Source organism: Perognathus longimembris, chromosome 14, assembly GCF_023159225.1.
Source record: "Perognathus longimembris pacificus isolate PPM17 chromosome 14, ASM2315922v1, whole genome shotgun sequence".
NCBI classification, from domain to species: Eukaryota; Metazoa; Chordata; class Mammalia; order Rodentia; family Heteromyidae; genus Perognathus; species Perognathus longimembris.
In genome coordinates this window covers 20748566-20768908 of record NC_063174.1, presented here as the reverse complement: position 1 = coordinate 20768908, position 20343 = coordinate 20748566, and the positions used below count along the sequence as shown (strand labels likewise).

The 20343-nt window shown below is 41.2% G+C and overlaps 1 protein-coding gene across 3 annotated transcripts in view; it reads right to left on the bottom strand.

Annotated features, from left to right (window-relative positions):
• Positions 1-20343, bottom strand: part of Klhdc1 (kelch domain containing 1) — a 51065-nt gene that overhangs the window by 26422 nt on the left and 4300 nt on the right. For 2 of the 3 annotated variants that reach the window (XM_048362284.1, XM_048362286.1), the window contains exons 2-6: positions 13235-13305; positions 11636-11789; positions 10495-10613; positions 5867-5945; positions 91-174 (exon numbers count right to left, since the gene is read on the bottom strand). In XM_048362284.1, the coding sequence (XP_048218241.1) occupies positions 91-174; positions 5867-5945; positions 10495-10613; positions 11636-11789; positions 13235-13305 (507 nt within the window). The remainder of the gene's footprint in view (positions 1-90; positions 175-5866; positions 5946-10494; positions 10614-11635; positions 11790-13234; positions 13306-20343) is intronic. The other variant, XM_048362285.1, reaches the window with a different exon arrangement.

The window sequence follows — 20343 nt, the reverse complement described above, 5'->3', positions numbered from 1 at the left end:
TACTAAAATCTAAATAACTTAGTACTAAAACAGATTTTTAAAATATCAATGACTATATGAGTATAAAGGTAACATTTTTATAACACTTACTTTAATTTCTGGCTGAAACCATGTCTGTGTCTTTGTGTCAAATACATGGACATCATTATGCCATCCCCAGAACATCTGTTCTTCCTAAAACAGAAAAATTAAGAATATTTAATAGTGCTATAATTTTTATATTATCCATTACAGTTTGTCATATATTGTGGTAAATATTACTAGATACCTTACAAAAATAGATTTTGGTGTTAGTCATAAAGCTACTGCACACACTGCCCCACAAAGTATGGTCCCAGGACTAGAAGCATTGCTGGGCAATTTCTCAGGTATTGCTTGAAGTGAATCCTAAGCTTACTCTTCGCCAATATTTCAATTCTCTGAAAGAATTGTCTTTTCATAAGTTTCAGGGAAGAGAATGATTATTTACATGTTGAAATCTGTTTCCTTAAAGTACAGGCTGAGAGCCTAATCTTTGTTATGGGAAATTGTAGAGGGCCATGAATCGGATATCTAAAAGAAAAAAAAAATAATTCCAATCACTTCTTTTTTCCCAAACAGTATGTTTTCTCTTGCTCCTGCTCATCTTTTTCCTTTTTTCTTCTCCTCTTCCTTTTTTCTTTTTTTTTTTTTTGGGAGACAGCATCTCATTATATAGCCCTAAGATAGCTTGTAACTTTTATTCTTTCTACCTCAGCTTCTCAAATGTTGTGATCAGATATGTATCACCATGCTAAGTTAATTATTTACCTTCTAGAAACAAAATTCTTTATTAGAAAGGGATTTAACAGTTATATTGTTTTAGCATCTTATAGGTTCTAAAGTCTTCTCACACTATTCTAGCTTTTTTCTCTAGTCAGAAATACAAGTCAGAGAGAAGCTGCCATCTGGATAAGGTGCAGACACCATGGTGCTCCCTCTCCCATGGGAGATATGGCCCCACTAATAAACCTCCTTATGAACCTTCTTCTCCTGTCTGTGATTATCTCCACATGGTCCTCTGGGATGGCAATACCTATGCTTTCATTGGTGCCGAAACCCGTAATAGGTATCCTGGTGGATTTGCTCCCCCATTTCTGGGGGGTCCAAGCTGCCTCCGGGACCTATTCTGCTGTCCTAAGCCCACCCAGACAACCACCGAGGTAACTTCTGACCGAGCGCTCTACTTCCATCCACCACAATAACGACAGATTTGAACCTCCAACCAGGGTGAGTGACCATTACCGGGGGCTTGGATCCGATTTTCCATAAGGCCACTGGGCCGCCGAAATCTTGGCTCCAAGTTCCGAGCCCCACTCCCAGGGAAGGCCACTGGGCCACCGACCTTAAGCCACTGGGCTAGGTCAAGGGAATCAGCAATTGTGGGTGTTTGGAGTCAACTGATCTCTAGTTCAGCTCCACTGGTCACTCATCAAGTGGGGAACAGTCTAAAATGCTTCAGGAAAGCTGCTCAAGTTTGAGCCCAATCTTACAAATTTGGACTTACATAACTTCTATGAGCCCTCGGGCAGATGGAGTTCTCTCTCTCTCTCTCTCTCTCTCTCTCTCTCTCTCTCTGCCTCTCTCTCTGCCTGCCTACCTGTGATGGGCTGGTACTAGCTTCCAAAGGGACCAATATTTGTTTAACATCTGCTTTGATTGAGTTTGTTAAGCTTGGAGATTTGGTTAAATTCTGCTTGTTGTTGGCTAAATACTGTTTTCTCTAGCATTGACCACATGGTGCTGACAATAGAATTGATTTTAGCAAGTGCCATCTTGGTTCCATCAAAGTTCCAAAAACTCTTGGAGGTGGAGCCCATCCCCCAGGTAATGGGCATGCAAAATTCCTCGAATTCCTCGAGGCAGGGCAGGGACTTGGGAGACTCAAGCTCCTGGTAACCCTCCCCCACCCCCCAAACTCTGTAACTGTGGCCTTGCAATTCAAATGTACCTTGCAATTCAAATGCTGTACGGTGAAGGTGTATTGCTGTGAGCTTGCTACAGCTCGACCAGCTCTGCCACCATTACGCCTTGCCACATGTCTGTGTAGAACATGGTTAAAGGCCCAAGCCTTCTAAAATCTGTTTAAAGTTGTCACCCTGCTTAAACCAGTAGGGCACCAGCCTACAAAAGCCAGAGTACTTAGAGTAAGCAACCAGGGAATACAGGGAGATTTCAAATGTCTTTAACCAGTCTTGTATAGAAATTTGCAGGCAACCCAGCAGGACAGCTTCACCCAGATCCAACTAATCTCTCTTGCCTGCCTCCATCACACCTGACTAATGAAGCCTGCTGATTCAGAATGGAAGACACAGCCACTTCGGATCCGCTGAAGCTGGGACTTTTACACTGTCATGACCCTTTGCCCTCTTGATTGTTAATTCATTTGTGTTCTCTTCCACCTGCAGGTAAGGTTAAATGATTTGATTTGATGGCACATGGATCTCATTCAGTCTGCTTTTCTCTAAGTGTTTCATCAGAACTCTGGCAAGTACTTGTTGGTCAGTTCTCAACAAGTTACAGGTAAGCTCTACTCCTATTGTTCTCCTGTTGCTTTAATTGAAAATAAAAAGGGCTTTTATGTCTAAGACTCCTTGGATTGCTGTTCGAAGCCAGCCCGGGCAGAAAAAAATATCCCTCTAAAACTCCATCTCCCAACTAGCTAGCAAAGAGCCAGACTGGAAGCTTGGCTCAAGAGAACCAGCCAAATGTTGAAAGCAGCACCGTGGCTCAAGTGGTAGAGCACTAGCCTTGTGCAGAAGTGCTCAGGGACAGTGCCCAGGCCTTGAGTTCAAATCCTGTGAATGCCAACGGGGACAAGCTATCCAAGCAATGAGCACCTAGACCTTCAGGACAAGCTCTATCCTGACAACAAGGAACTATGGTGAGGAATAAAAGGAGATGAAGTCTCATTTTAAATGGAGTCAATTTAAACTTGCTCTTTCAAAATCAATCAGAGCCGGGAGATCAAGAGGAATAGTTGTTTACCCACCTAATGTCCATACCTGTCCATTTTCCATCTGGACTGAAACTTGCATTCTTACCTTTGTTACTCGCTATTTGTACATATATATATATATATATATATTAGCCTCTGACTGGTTACTCCCAACCAGTCCACTATCCCTAAACACTTCCTTCCTGCCCTCAGTAAAGTTATTCCTCCTTCCTTGTAATGGGCCACAATTGGGTTTATGTTCCAAATGGCACTTTTCTGGCTTGTGCCCAGGGTGTGTTCTCCCATGTTGTTCATGTTAACTGGTCCTGTGAACTTGTCAGCCTTTTGCCTGACCTTTTCAAAAAGTCTCTTTTAACAGGATAACATCCCTCACCGAGGTCACCACCTGGGGACTTGCAGTTCAAGGCCATCCTCTTACTACACTGCTGTGCCCAGTGCAGATCTGGACCCTGAAGACCCCAGCCCCAGGGACTCCTTGATGTGCCCAAGCTACAGGAGGTAGCCAGAGGAGACCATGACACCCATTGGCCCTGATAACCATTCTCATGGAAATGATGAGGACTTTTACCAACCAAACTGATGAATCAGGGATCCCTGACTACTTTGCCCCTTTTCAGCAGGAAGTAGTTCCAGAAGAAACAACCTCTGCCCATACTCCCAGCCTGGTACCCTTCCTCTGTTGTTAATAAACAACAAATGGGGGAATGTTAGCATTTCCCTAGCCTCAGGTCCTCAGCTCCTTCCACTAGCCCCCAGATCCACCTATACCTAATGAGCCATTCCTACTCACTACCTAACCACTTCCCCTTTACCCCAAAAGAGAAGCTGCCACCTGGATAAGGTGCAGACACCATGGTGCTCCCTCTCCCGTGGGAGATATGGCCCCACTAATAAACCTCCTCATGAACCTTAAAAAAAAAAAAAAAAAAAAACAAGGCAGATGAGCTAAAATAATGCAGTTGTTTAAAATGTAAATGAGGGCTGGGAATGTGGCTCAGCTGTAGAATGCTTGGCTAGGATATATGAAGCCCTGGGTTCGATTCCTCAGCACCACATATATACAAAAAGGCCAAAAGTGATGCTGTGGCTCAAGTGGTAGAGTGCTAGCCTTGAGCAAAAAGAAGTTAAGGGACAGTGAACACAGTCCAAGTTCAAGCCCCAGGACTGGCAAAATTTAAAAAAAGTAAATGAAAAAATATATATCTACTTGTTCTCCAGAAATGTTGGGGCATGTTCATTAGCGTAACTGTGTGTGGGGGTGGTAAAGTGAATTTACTGTGAAAAAAATTAGTTTAAATAGTGAAGTTATATTCATGAACATTATTAGTAATTCTTAGCAATAAGTGGGGTGACATGCCTGTTCTCCTGCATTACAGAGGTTGACACAGGAGCATTATAGGTTCAAGGCCAGCCTGGGCTACATAGAGAGATCTGTTTAAAAAAAAAATGACTGGGTTTTTTTAGTGATATTTTAAAAATGTCTTATTGTTATTATAAAGGTAATATACAGAGGTATTACAGTCACATAAGTCAGGTAAAGAGTACATTTCTTTTTGGACAATGTCACCACACAACCAGCACAAAACAACAACAACAAAAATGTGTACCTCAGTGTTGGGGACTGTTTTGGCCTTGGTGGAAGAAGGGGGCCAAGAGCAAGACGCTGCCCTTCTCCGAGCCCTGGGACAATGGGGGAGGGAGCCCCTCCCACCTTTCAGCCTCAACCAGAAAAGAAGCCCCCGCCCCTTGGGAGGCGAACACATGCATGCCACCAAGATAGAGTTGCCCAGCCCACAAAGGAAGTTCCAGGATCACTTGAGTGGCAGCACAGTCAGCCAATCAGTCACCCCAAGTCCTTCCCCTTCCGCCTGTGTCATCGTAATAAATTTCTCTGGCCCGCCCTCGGGGGCTGAGACGCATCCCACCATCGCAGCGTGTCCCTGATGCCTTCTTTCTGCCCCCGCTCCTGGTAACATGTGAGGGGACTGGGGGGAGGGGAGGCCTCAGCAACCTTCCCTCAACTTAGCACAAGTCCACGAGAGTACGCCTTGGCCTTCTGCCGGCGGAAGGCAAGGCCGAGTGCTCTTTCATAGATTTTAGGGTTCAGGCATTTTTCCCTGGGAGATCGGGGAGAAAGGGATCGTTCAGATCCCAACACCTCAGTAATAGCTATTATAGTTAAATATATAAAATTTTCCCAAGTTGTGCTAATACCGTTAAGTAGGGTGACTGAAGTTGGATCCAAATCTGAGTGAAAATACCTTTTCTCAAAGTGTCAACTATGGCAAACTGACAACTCTTAAAAATTGAAAAAGTTGCAGGATGCTAGTGGCTTATACCTGTTATCCTAGCTACTCAGGAAGCTGAGATCTGGGGATTGCAGTTCAAAGCCACCCTGAACAGAAAAGCCCCTGAGACTCTTATCTCCAATTAACCACCAGAAAACCTGAAAATGGAGCTGCAGCTCCAAGTGGTAGAGCACCAGCCTTGAGTAGAGAAGCTCAGAGACAGCACCCAGGCCCCCACAACCATAAACCAAAAACAAAAACCAAACAAACACAACATTGAGAAAGAATTCCAGGCATTGGTGGCTCACACACATAATCCCAACTAGTCAGGGAGCTGAAATGTGAGGATTGAGGTTCAGAGCCAGTCTGAGCAGGAAAGTCTTGGTGACGCTCATTTCCAATTAACTACTAAAAAGCTGGAAGTAGCACTGTGATTCAAAGTGGTAGAGCTCTAGCCTTGAGCACAAAAGCTCAGAGACAGTGCCCAGGCCCTGAGTTCAAGCTGTAGGACAGGCCAAAATAATTGAAAAAGATTAAGTTTAGTATTTCTGTGAGACAAAGACTATAGTAAATTAAATTAAAATGTAAAGTAATTACTTACCCAAGAAGCATCATGAACATCAAAACAATCTTGAAGTTCACTGTGTTTCCTACATCCATAACCACCAAAATATATTAATCTGAAAAAAAATGTATAAAAGAACAGTGTTTAGGAGCTCTCCTTCATTTGTTCATAGAAAATTGAAATATAGCCAGGAGCTGGTGGCTAACACTTGTAATCCTAGCTAGATAGCTACTCAGGAAGCTGAGATTTGAGGATCAAGGTTGTGAGCCAGCCCAGGCAGGAAAGTACAGAAGACTCTTTTTTTTTTGGCCAGTCCTGGGCCTTGGACTCAGGGCCTGAGCACTGTCCCTGGCTTTTTCCCGCTCAAGGCTAGCACTCTGCCACTTGAGCCACAGCGCCGCTTCTGGCCGTTTTCTGTATATGTGGTGCTGGGGAATCGAACCTAGGGCCTCGTGTATCCGAGGCAGGCACTCTTGCCACTAGGCTATATCCCCAGCCCCAGAAGACTCTTAAATCCAATAAACTACTCAGAAAAAGCCTGAAGTGTCTCTCTGTGGCTCAAATGGTAGAGCACTAGCCTTGAGCACAGAGGCGCTCAGGGACAAAGCCCAGGCCTTGAGTTTGAACCCCAGGGCCAGCAAGAAAACAAAAAGAAGAAAGAAAGGAAGGAAGGAAGGAAGGAAGGAAGGAAGGGAAAAGGAGGGAGGGAGGGAGGAAGTAAGAAAAAGAAAGGAAGGAAAGAAGGAAGAAAGGTAGGAAGGAAGGAAAGAGAGAGAAAGGAAGGAAGGAAATTGAAATATATCCCTTTTCTAACAGGAACAACCTACACAAGTCAAATAAACTATAAAATCATTGTTTATGGAAGAAAAATATCTAACTAAACCAATGTTAGAAAGTGATTAGCTTGCAATAGGCAATAAGAGATGCATGGCTGTTTCATTTTTAACAACAGGGAGAAGATAAAAGCGTCATGGCTAGAAATCTACAACTGGAGCCATACCTCTACTTGTACCTTTTTGCTGCTTCACTGGAGATAAGAGTCTCACAAAGTTGTCTTTCCAGTCTGGCTCTGAATAGCAATTCTCAGATCAGAGCCTCCTGAGTAGCTAGGATTATAGAAATGAGCCATTGGTACCCAACGCATACAGGGTTTATAAAGAATTTTTTACAGCAACAGGTGGGGTGGTATGACAAATTAAAATTTTCACAAAACTGGTTATATGAGTTTAAACTTATTCCCTAATTCCTTTGCATGGGGAGGGATCAAGATGTCATCAAAAGGGCTGGGGATATGGCCTAGTGGCAAGAGTGCTTGCCTCGTATACATGAGGCCCTGGGTTCGATTCCCCAGCACCACATATACACAAAATGGTCAGAAGTGGCGCTGTGGCTCAAGTGGCAGAGTGCTAGCCTTGAGCAAGAAGAAGCCAGGGACAGTGCTCAGGCCCTGAGTCCAAGCCCCAGGACTGGCCAAAAAAAAAAAGATGTCATCAAAAGCTGAAATTTCAGCAGGGCTGGGAATAGGGCTTAGCAGTAGAGTGCTTGCCTAGCATGCATGAAGCCCTGGGTTTGGTTCCTTAGCACTACATAAACAGAAAAGGCCAGAAGTGGTGCTGTGGCTCAAGAGGTAGAGTGCTAACCTTGAGTAACCACAAGCTCAGGAACAGTGCCCAAGACTTGAGTCCAAGCCCCAGAACTGGCTGGTGGCTCATGCCTGTAGTCCTAGCTAATCAGGAGGCTGAGATCTGAGAAACAAGGTTCTAAACAAGTCTGAGCAGTAAAATCCTGGAGACTCTAACTGCTAATTAACCAGCAAAAAAGCCAGAAGTGGAAGTATGGCTCAAGTAGTAAAGCACCATCCTAGAGTAGCAAAAAAAAACAAGTGAGAGAATAAAGACCTGAGTTCAAGCCCCAATACTAGCGCGCGCACACACACACACACACACACACAATTTTTTTTTAAGAAAACAGAAAATGTAAAAGGCTGGAAATGTAGCTTCATGCTAGAAAACTTGCCTAGTGTGCATAGAATCCTAGATTTTATCTCCAGTATGACAAAAATAACAACAACTAAAAAGGTAAATTACTTGTAAAGAAAAGGGAGGAAGGGGCTGGGAATATGGCCTAGTGGCATGAGTGCTTGCCTCATATACATGAAGCCCTGGGTTCGATTCCTCAGCACCACATATATACAAAAGGCCAGAAGTAGCGCTGTGGCTCAAGAGGCAGAGTGCTACCCTTGAGCAAAAAGAAGCCAGGGACAGTGCTCAGTCCCTGAGTCCAAGCCCCAGGATTGGCAAAAAAAAAAAAAAAAAAAAGGGAGGTAGATTTATGGTGGTGGTGGTGGTGGCAATGTTGTTTGAGTGTGCTCTTTTCTTTCTTTTTTTTTTCTTTTTCTGCTTCATAGGGGCAGTAAAGAAGGGGTACAGAAAGGGAAGAAGGAAGGGTGAACAAATACAATCATGGTATTCATTATACACTATGTGGAAAATGAACTATGCAACTTGTGGACACAGATGGTAGGGGGGATACCGGGGGAAAGAGAAGGAAGGGGCCTCAAGACAAAAGCACGCATTGCCCGAATGCAATGGCAACCCCTCTCAGTATATCAATTATTTATTTATTTATTTATTTTTTTGCCAGGCCTGGACTAGGGATCTGAGCACTGTCCCTGGCTTCTTTTTGCTCAAGGCTAGCACTCTACCACTTGAGCCACAGCGCCACTTCTGGCCGTTTTCTAAATATGTGGTGCTGGGGAGTTGAACCCAGGGCTTCATGTACATGAGGCAAGCACTCTTGCCACTAGGCCATATTCCCAGCCCCCTCAGTACATGTTAATCACAATAAAACTATATTAATAAAAAGAAAAAGATGAATTACAGAAATGTAAAAGATCATTTAAAATATTAGGAGTAACCATGTGACAAATTAGATGACTTAGATGAAATATAAAAATTCATGGGAACACATTACAGAAAATGCTCAAGAAGCAATAGAAAGCATAAAACATGTAAGGAGGCTAAATCAGTAATCAAAAACCTCCCCCAAAAGAAAAACCAGGACAAGATAGCTTCACTGGTGAATTCTGCCCCACATTTAAAAAGGAATTAAAATCAACCCTTCTCTAACTATCCCAAAAGATGGAAGGAGGAGGCAACAGTATCTAATTCATTCTATAAGACCAGCATTGCACCAACACCAAAGCCAGATGTCAATACAAGAGAACAAAACTACATATATATGGTAAGGTTTAGTCTTCTAGAATGCAACTCAACAACAGAAAGGCAAACATCCAGTTTTAAAAATGAGCAAAAGATATGACTAAACATTTCTCCAAACATTTTTTAAATGAGCAATAAGCACATGACATTATTAGTAACTACAGAAATGTATTCACTGGTATGCCTATTATTTAAAGAAAAACACCCCCCCCAAAAAATAACAAGGATTAGTAACAATGACAAATCTAGAAGTTTGTACATTGTTGTAGAAAAGTTTGGGAGTCCTTAAAACTTAAGAATTTACCATAACAGGGGCTGGGGATATGGCCTAGTGGCAAGAGTGCTTGCCTCGTATACATGAGGCCCTGGGTTCGATTCCCCAGCACCACATATACAGAAAATGGCCAGAAGTGGTGCTGTGGCTCAAGTGGCAGAGTGCTAGCTTTGAGCAAAAAGAAGCCAGGGACAGTGCTAAGGCCCTGAGTCCAAGGCCCAGGACTGGCAAAAAAAAAAAAAAGAATTTACCATAACAATTCAACTCTTTGGTGTATTACCAAAAGAATTGGACACAGGAACTAAAATAATACTTGCATGCCAGTGCTCATGGACACATTTTTCATTGTAGTCAAAGGTGAAAGGAATGCAACTAACAAGAGATAAGCAAAATATGTGTATAATGGAATAGCATCCAGTCATGAAAAGGAAAGATGTTCTCAAACATGCTACCACATAGTTTGCATTGAAAACATATGGTAAGTGAAATCAGACAGGTACAAAAGGGCATTTTTTTTTTCTAATTTTGGGGTTTGAACTCTGGGCCTTTTCTTTGACCTCTTTTACTCAAGGCTACTGTGCTCTACCATTTTAAGCCACAGTGCCACTTCCAGTTTTCCTGGTGGTTTGACTGAAGATAAGGGTCTCAGGAACTTTCCTGCCCCGGCTGGCTGTGAAATGCAATCCTCAGATCTGAGCCTCCTTAGTACTTAGGATTACAAATGTGAGCCACCAGTGTATGGCAACATATCTTTTGTGATTATTCCCCCCTCCTCGCCGCCATTTTTCTTATGTTCTACTTGGCAGTAATAGAGTTTGAACTCAGCTAGCCAGGTAGATACCTTATCAACCAAGTCATGTCTCTAGTCCTATTATTTCCTAACACAACTTAAAAAAAAAATAAGTCTGGGCTGGGAATATGGCCTAGTAGTTCACTATCCAGGAAATTAACTGAATAAAGTTAATAAATAAAACAAAAACAATTACTTCCATTATGTGCATTTATCAGGTAGTTGTAATCCATAGTAACTAATGTTACTATCAACATCAGAACAAGTCTATAATTATATCTTGGAAAAATTCATACATTTTCATTTTCTCTACTTTGGCCCAAAGCTATAATTCATACTAAGTGCAGTGAGTACATTGCAGATGTGCTTGTGGCATTACCTGTCTTTGTATACCCAGCAGGAAAGCTTATCACGTGGTGTGGGTGGCTGACCTTCAAAGTTGGTGATTTTTTTCCAAACATAGGTTCCATCTCTTGTTCGTAAATTAACAAAATAAAGCTTTTAAAAGATGAGGATATTATTAGTAGTCATGGCATTTGAAAATTAAATCTCTATCAAGGGTGATCTGTGATTTTAAAAAGTACTATTGCTCTTATTTTAAATAGGTGAAAATTTTACCTATTAGGAAATTTAAATTGTAGAATTAATGAAAATGAGACAGCATCTTAGAAGGTAGACACAGGGGTGGCTCACAGTTTGAATTCCGCCTACGCAGAAGAGTCCAAGAGACTCCATCTCCAAAATAAGCAGCAAAAAGCTGAGTTGGTAGAGTACCAGCTATGAATGTAAAAGCTGAAAGATAGTATGAGTTCAAGACCCAACACTGGTGTGTGAACAGCCGCCCCCCACAATCCATATAAGACATATGAACATGTATCATTTCCTTTTTCTGTGTGTATCAATCTTGTGATTTAAAATTAGAGCCAATGCATTGTCCCTGAGATTTTTTTATTCAGGGCTAGTCTCTACCACTTGAACCACAATTCAATTTCTAGTTTTTTGGTGGCTAATTAGAGAAAAGTCTCATAGTTTTCCTACCTGGGCTGGCTTTGAACCATAATTATCAGATTCCAGCCTTCTGAGTAACTAGGACTACATGCTAGATAATTTTTAATCATACTCTTGCCCATTGGATCTAAACTAACTATCTACTAGTTGTTTTTGTGTATGTGCGTGCTGGTCCTAGGGCTTGAACTCAGGACCTGGCCACTGTCACTGAGCTTTTGTGCCCAAGGCTAATGGTCTACCACTAACCAGCAAAAAGCTGGTTAATTGGAGATAAGAGTTTCACAGACGTTCCTGCACATGCTGGCTTCAAACAGTGATCCTCAGATCTCAGCCTCCTGAGTAGTTAGGTGTTAATTCTGAAGCAAGAAAGACATGAGAGGAGAGATTCACAAGATTGTTATATTTTTCCATCCATTCCTTAAAAATATCTTACAAACTAAACATTTTCTATAGTTGTCTTCTTTCAAAAATGGCTGTAAATCTGTGAGATGAAATGATGCATGAAATATTACATTTTGCTGCACTCCTGAATTAAAAGAAAGTATTACTCGGTTGCTGTATCCTTTGTCATCATATCCTCCAAAAACGAAGAACTTTCCATGAATGCAAGCACCACAGCTTCCTGACATGGAGGTAGGGAGCTCTCCTTCCATTAGATGCATCCTCCTGGAACAAGAAAAGCAAATGAAAATCCCCTTTTAAGTCCCTGAGTAGTTTTTCAATGAATATTGTCACTCTCTATTACAACATGATTATAGCTCAGCATGGTGATGCCCATGCCTGTAATCCTAGCACTAGGAGGGAGAAGTGGAAGAACGGGGAATTCTGGGCCAGTCTGAGCTATATAGTGAGACTCTTTCTCAGAGTAATTGTAGTCAAACTGTAAAAACACTAGGAAGATCCAAGGTAAAAATATTGTAGCCTGGGTTGGGGATATGGCCTAGTGGCAAGAGCGCTTGCCTCGTATACATGAAGCCCTGGGTTCGATTCCCCAGTACCACATATACAGAAAATGGCCAGAAGTGGCGCTGTGACTCAAGTGGTAGAGTGCTAGCCTTGAGCAAAAAGAAGCCAGGGACAGTGCTCAGGCCCTGAGTCCAAGGCCCAGGACTGGCAAAAAAAAAAAAAATATATATATATATATATATTGTAGCCTGCAGGAAAAACAAAAATAACAAAATTTTCACTCATGGGATTTAGAATAAAAGTGTTGGTCTTGAGAAGAATGGTAAGGGAGAGAGAATGTAGAGGCAAGAGGACAGGGACAGTCACAGAGAATGAAAACAGAAGGAGACTTCAGAAATGTTCCAAGTATTTTCTTTTTTTTTTTTTATTTTGAAATGGGGAGTTTTATTGCATGTGAATTCTATCTCAATAAAATAAAGTTGCATGTGTATATTTTAAAAATATAACAGACTTAAATATAATTATTTCTGCAGAATGAGTTTTATTATACATTTCTAGGTTATCTCAATTTTTTCCTTCAATGAGGATTATAACTTTGCCGTTAACTACTTAAAGCTAGGTGCAGTATGATGCACTCCTGTAATCCTAGCACTAGAGTGGTTGAGAAAGGAAAAATAAGAGTTCCTCTAAGTCAGAGGTGGGTACCATAGCTCATACTTATAATCCCAGCTAATCAGGAAACTGGGATATGAGGATAGAGGTTCAAAATCAGCCTAGACAGTCAAATTTAAAAGCCTGGTCTCCAATTAGCCAGCAAAAAGCTGGAAATGGATCTGTGGTTTAAGACTTTCAGCCTTAAGCAAAAAAGTGAAGCAAGAGCACAGAGACCTTGAGTTAAAGCCCCAGTACCAGCATACCCATAAAAAGAGTTTGAGGCCAGCCTGGAATACATAGCAAGGCTCTGTCTCAAATAACAAACCAAAAACGTTTTTTGTTTTTTGGAGGACAACACATAGTTTTATTTCAGTCAAATCACAACACTTTCTTTTCCAGCCACTACAAAGTGCATCTATAATTTTCTATTACAGATCCACTTTATAGTTTCCTGTGACATTCCAAGTATTTTCTTAAATTCCCTGTAGTCAATTAGAACATTTATAATGAATTTATCAATATCAGACATTCTAAAATATAAACTTACTTACCACAACCCACTATCAATATCATAGGTCCAAATTTCATCATTAGGCAAATAAACTTCATTGTCTTCAATAGACTAAAAATACACAATACATAAAATTATATTTATCAATTACATAGTAACAATAATTCCTTAGTATGAAAATGCAATTAAAATATTACAAACACAAAACAGACTATTTTTTCTAGCATAAAATGCTAAGCAAAAATTGAAAAATAACAAAGGATTAGAATATGAAATGGCTGGGGCTGGGGATATGGCCTAGTGGCAAGAGTGCTTGCCTTGTATATATGAGGCCCTGGGTTCGATTCCCCAGCACCACATATACAGAAAACGGCCAGAAGTGGCGCTGTGGCTCAAGTGGCAGAGTGCTAGCCTTGAGCAAAAAGAAGCCAGGGACAGTGCTCAGGCCCTGAGTTCAAGGCCCAGGACTGGCCAAAAAAAAAAAAAAAAGAATATGAAATGGCAAGTGTATGAGTTTCAAGAAAAAGACAGAGCAATAAAACTTTAAAAAGGGAACTTGAATAAGAGGAAAAAGCAAAAATAGCAGATTCTATAGCAGATTTTTTTTTTTTTTTGCCAGTCCTGGGCCTTGGACTCAGGGCCTGAGCACTGTCCCTGGCTTCTTTTCACTCAAGGCTAGCACTCTGCCACTTAAGCCACAGCGCCACTTCTGGCCATTTTCAATATATGTGGTGCTGGGGAATCAAACTCAAGGCTTCATGTATACCAGGTAAGTACTCTTACCATATTCCCAGCCCTATAGTGGAATTTTAAAGAGTATAAATCCAGAAGAGCAGTACGACTTTTGGATAGTGAGGATGAATTAAGGAAGGAAAAATTTACAAAAAAATTAAGAGCACTGTATCAGGATACCTTATATTCACTGAGCATATTTTTTGAGTGCCTATTATATTCAAAGCATACTGTCAGATGTTTAATTCTAGAATGCAGGGATCAGGAATGAAACTGAGTAGTGATGGGGATTTTACTACCCCAGCAGCCCTCTAAAAAAACCTATTATGATTTAGATAGTGTGATGTGCCTCCAGAATAAACAGATCAGTTCAATGAAATAAACAATACAGAAGCTGGGTAGCTCATGTCTGTAATCCTCAGGAGGCTGAGATCTGAGGTTCTCAGTTCAAAGCCAGCTGGGGTAGGAAAGTCTGTAAGACTCTTATCTCCAATCAGCCACAAGAAAACTGCAAAGTGGTGCTGTGGCTCAAAGTGGTAGAGCACTAAAACTAGCCTTGAAAAAAAAGCTCAGAGGCGGTAGTCAGGCCCTGAATTCAAGCCCCATTACTGACACAGACACACAAAGATAAAACCCAGAAACAGGCCATTTTTCCATGGAAACTTGATGTATGACATATGAGTTTTGCAGGTTTGTAGGGAAAAGGGGAACTTTGTAACATGTTACACAAGGGTGACAAGTTATATGGAAAACAGGACAACTGGATCTCTCTAAGCCAAACAACCAGACAAGAGAAAAAAAAAAAACCAGATTAAAAAAGATTTAGGAAAAAAAAAAAAAGATTTAGGGCTTAGTGGAAGAGTACTTGCCTAAGTATGCATGAAGTACTGGGTACAATTCCTTAGTACCACATAAACAGTAAAGGCTGGAAGTGGTGCTGTGGCTCAAATGGAAGAGTGCTAGCCTTGAGCAAAAGCAGCTCAGGGATAGTGCCCATGCCCTGAGTTCAAGCCCCTGGACTGGCAATAAATAAATATATAAAAATAAAAAACCAGTGTTTACGAGACAGTACTGGACATCTTTTAATCTCCACATGAGGAAATATTTCTTAAATAAGATGGAGAAAACACAAAGTACTAATGAAAATACCAAAATTACATTAAAATTAGTAAGTCCTTCCCTCTGTATATCACCTTTATAATAATAATTAAAAATGAAAAATACAAATAAATTCTGGCTAACAGAATATATTTGAGGAAAGTACAAATAAGAACTTCAAACTGAAGAGAGATTAGATTCATACAACTATATATTTAAAGAATTGATACAAATTAGTAAAAAAAAGAACCAACATTATATTGTTATGTATAATAGAAGGCATGTTATACTAATGTTCATCTATCTATCTATCTATCTATCTATCTATCTATCTATCTATCTACCTACCTACCTATCTATCTGCCAATCCTGGGGCTTGAATTCAAGACCTGGGAACTGTCCCTAAGCTTCTTTTGCTCAAGGCTAGCACTCTATCACTTGAGCGACAGCGATACTTCCAGCTATTTCTGTTTATGTGGTGCTGAGGAATAGAATCCCAGGGCTTCGTGCATGCTAAGCAAGCACTCTACAACTAGGCCACTTTGCTAGTCCCAATGTTTTTTAGGTCTCCTTTCTGATTTTTTTTTTTTTTTTTGCCAGTCCTGGGGGTATGGACTCAAGGGTCTGAGCCCTGTCTCTGGCTTCTTTTTGCTCAAGCCTAGCACTCTATAACTTGAGTCACAGCACCACTACCAGCTTTTTCTGTTTATGTGGTGCTGAGAATAGAACCCCAGGGATTGGTGCATGCTAAGCAAGCACTCTACCACTAAGCCACATTTCCAGCCCCCATTATTTATTTTATAAAAAAAAAAAAAAAAAGAGCCAGGCACTGATGGCTCACATCTGCAATCCTAGCTACTCAGGAGGCTGAGATCTGAGGATTGTGGTTCAAAGCCGGCCCCAGGCAGGAACATCCCTGAGACTCTTATCTCCAATTAGCCACCAGAAAATGGGAAGTGGCACTGTGGCTCAAGTGGTAGAGCACAAGCCTTGAGCTAAAGAGCTCAGGGACAGTGCCCAGGCCCAGAGTTCAAGCCCCATGACAAAAAAAAAAAAAAAAGAGGACTTGTGGCTCAAGTGGTAGAGCTCTAATTTTGAGCACAAACGCTCAGGGACAGTGCCCAGGCTCTGAGTTTAAACCCCAGGACTACCCCCCCCCCCAAAAAAAAGTTATTTTTATAGCCAGGTGCCAGTGATTCATTCCTATAATCCTAGCTACTCAGGAGACTGAGATTTGAGGATTAAAGTTAGACGCCAGCCCCAGCAGGAAAGTCTGTGAGACTCTTATTTCTAACTAACCACCAAAAAATCACAAGTGGATATGTGACTCAAGTGGTAGAGTACCATCCTTGAGTGTGAAAGCTCAGGGACAATGCCTAGTCTTTGAGTTGAAGTCCTAGGATTAGCACAAACAACAATAAAACCAAAAACAAAGCAAGGAGACATTCAAATATTCACTAATAATGGGATGAATAAATAATTCACTGTAAATTTACACAACAGAATATCATACAGGATATATGTTACATAGCTGGATCTAAGGATGATTTTCAAATATTTAATAAATATTGTTTATATTTAACGAAGTATTTAGCACAGGCACTGATAAATTAGAATGGACACAAAATAACAGTTATATAAGTGCATACCAGCAATATATACATCTAAAAATGAAAGTAATTAAGCAACATGTCAATAACTAACACCTCTAATCCTAATTTACTCAGGAGGCTGAGATTTGAGGATTAAAGTTAGAAGTCAGCCTGAACAGGAAAGTCTGTGAGACTATTATCTCCAATTAAGCACCAGAACAGCTGGAGATGGAGCTGTAGCTGAAGTAGTAGAACATTAGCCTTAAGCAAAAATGCTCAGGGACAGAGCCCTGGCCCTGAGTTAAAGCCCTAGCAACTGTACACATTAAAAAAATAATAATTGAGTCCTAACATGAAAACATACTATAACTCCCAATGAAACAATATGTTTAAAGATATATGTGTGTGATAAAATTACAAAGAAAAAGTGATCCAGGGGTTGGAGGTGTGCTTTAGGTGGTAGAGCACTATCCAATGAGCATAAGCAACAGATACCAAGTTCTAGTCCTGGTCTCAGAAAAAAAAAGAAAAAGAAAAAAGTGATTTAGAAGATATATACGAAGGGCAGCAGGTATGGCTCATTGGTATTGCACTAGCCTAGCAAGCAGAAGATCCTGAGTTCAAACCCCAGTACCACAGAATATTCAAGAATGTAGTCATTGGTTGGAGAAGGAGTGGAAGGAGCTGAAAGCCTTTAAAGCACTGATGGTAATCTGTTTCTTATCCTGGCAAGTAAACATATACTTATCACTGAGTGATACTTATTGCATACATTCTTTGGCATATATACTTCAAGTTTTAAAGCTAACTAAATGCATTTCCCAGAAATGACTATTAAATAGGTCACAGAATTACTGGGAAGCTGAAGAATCAGCATCTGACTATGGAAAGAGCAAGATCTAAAACCACAAGGGCTAAAAGCACCACATTGAAGCTTGTAGCAATGCCTTTTATGCTGGGGAATCTGAATTTCCAAAATCATTGCCAGGCTAAGAATCCTCTAACAGCCCCAAATTTTATATCCTTATCTTTTGGCATCATTACGGCTTTAGTTCAGAGCTTTGAGTTTGCCAGGCAGGTACTTTATTGCCAAAGCTACACCTCCAGTTCTTTTTGAGTGTAGGATCCTGCTTTTTCTTCAGGCTTGTCTGAACTGTGATCCTCCTATTCATGCTTTCCACTATGGCTGAGAGAACAGGCCATCAATACACCCAGCTTTGTCTGTTGAGACGGGTCTTGTTAACACTTTTTGCCTTAGTATGGAAAGCCTCCCAATTTCTCTTCCAATCTCAGCCTCTAGCATAGCTTGGATGACAGGTACACAGCCCAGGCTTCCTAAAATGTCAGTCCTCATGAGGAGCTAGGATTACTGACCTGATCCTCTGCCTTCAGCTACCTCTTTATTCTTTTTTTTTTTTTTTTTGGCCAGTCCTGGGCCTTGGACTCAGGGCCTGAGCACTGTCCCTGGCTTCTTCCCGCTCAAGGCTAGCACTCTGCCACTTGAGCCACAGCGCCGCTTCTGGCCGTTTTCTGTATATGTGGTGCTGGGGAATCGAACCTAGGGCCTCGTGTATCCGAGGCAGGCACTCTTGCCACTAGGCTATATCCCCAGCCCTACCTCTTTATTCTTGAATCCAAACATAGTATAAATGAGTGAGGCTGGGAATATGGCCTAGTGGTAGAGTGCTTGCCTCATATACGTGAAGCCCTGTGTTTGATTCCTCAGCACCACATATATAGAAAAAGCCAGAAGTGGCACTGTGCCTCAAATGGTAGAGTGCTAGCTTTGAGCAAAAAGAAGCCAGGGACAATGCTCAGGCCCTGAGTTCAAGCCCCAGGACATAGTATAAATGAATCTAACCAGCAGGGGTCAATCTACTTACTCATGAAATGGCTGCAAGTAAGGCTGGAAAAGTACCTGACATGCAAAATTTGTGTTTCTTGAGTACCAAATATGAGCTATAACCAGTTCTAGACAGAGGATACAACAAACTATCTTAGGAGAATTTATGTTCCATGGGGATTGTTAGGAGGTAGTCAGGCAATGAATCAAAATAAATACCCAGATAAATCACTCATTGGGGGGAATGAATATCACAAATAGTGACAGGTTTATATACTCTGGGCATTTAAAAAAAGTCAGTCATATGTCTTAGATGTCTTATGTAACCACCTTGGGATATATAAAGTAGAACTATTAGGTTTAAAAAGAACATGAACTGTAATCCCTCTGTAGGTCACCTTTATAATAACAATAAAATATAAAAGAACATATATTTGTGGCTTTTGAACAACTGCTATCCTTCCCCTCACAAAGGTTACATACATGTGCAATCCCATTAACAGCACAGTTATAATTCATTTCCCGACTTTTTTCTCCAAAATTCTTTTCAATCTTTGCAAAATGAAGAAGAAGACTCAGTTAAGTTGGTCACTGGTGGCTCATGAGAGGAAAAGCCAAGTGAAAGCATAAAGCCCTGAGTTCAAAGTCCTAGTACCAACACACACACCCCCACCCCACACACATTATTTTCAACCAGGTTTCTTTGGTTCCTATTACATTTCTTACTCATTTTTCCATGGGAAGATTTTTTTAAATTATAGAATCTCCTATCATGAATGTTGCAAGTATTTTCCTATTTGTCATTTCTCCTTTGATTTTGTAATGCTTAAAAATTAGTTTCTAAGGTTTTGTCTTAGATTGGTTTCTTTTCAGGAATTACAACATATCCCAGACTGTTAAAAAAAAAAAAAAAAAAAGTGAGGGGCTGGGGATATGGCCTAGTGGCAAGAATGCTTGCCTCTTATACATGAGGCCCTGGGGTCGATTCCCCAGCACCACATATATAAAAAAGGCCAGAGGTGGCGCTGTGGCTCAAGTTGGCAGAGTGCTAGCCTTGAGCAAAAAGAAGCCAGGGACAGTGCTCAGGCCCTGAGTCCAAGGCCCAGGACTGGCCAAAAAAAAAAAAAATTAGTTTCTAGGAAGTGAAGGTATGGCTTTAGTGGTAGAGCACCAGCCATAAGTGTCCAAAGTGCAGGGCCTGGAGTTCAAGCCACAGTACTGGTACATGGGCACCTGTACTCACACACATCTCTTATTTTTTTGGTGCTGGTCCTTGGGCTTGAACTCAGGGCCTGGGCACTGTCCCTGAGCTTCTTTTGCTCAAGGCTAGCACTCTACCACTTGAGCCACAGCTCTACTTTCAGCTTTTTGGTAGTTTACTGGGCTTTCCTGCCTGGGCTGGCTTCGAACCATGATCCTCAGTTCTCAGCCTCTTGAGTAGCTAGGATTACAGGTGTGGGCCACCATCATTCAGCTACATAAATCATTTTTTGTTTTTTTTTCTAGTCCTGGGGCTTGAACTCAGGACCTGAGCACTGTCCCTGGCTTCCTTTTGCTCAAAGTTAGCACTCTACCACTTGAGCCACAGCTCCACTTCCAGCTTTTTCTGTTTATGTGGTGCTAAGGAATCGAACCTAGGGCTTCATGCATGCTCAGCAAGCACTCTACAGCTAAGCCACATTCCCAGGCCCACAAATTATTTTTTAAAACAATTGTACTAGGAAGATAGAACTTGTTTGAATGATTAACATGGTAAGAGAAATGCATAAACATATAGACACTGGCTTTTTCTCTAAAGTTTGGGGAAACTACTTAATTAACATCAAATGATCCTACTAGTAGCACTAATGTTTGCATTAATTTCAGTAATGTGGAAAAGATACA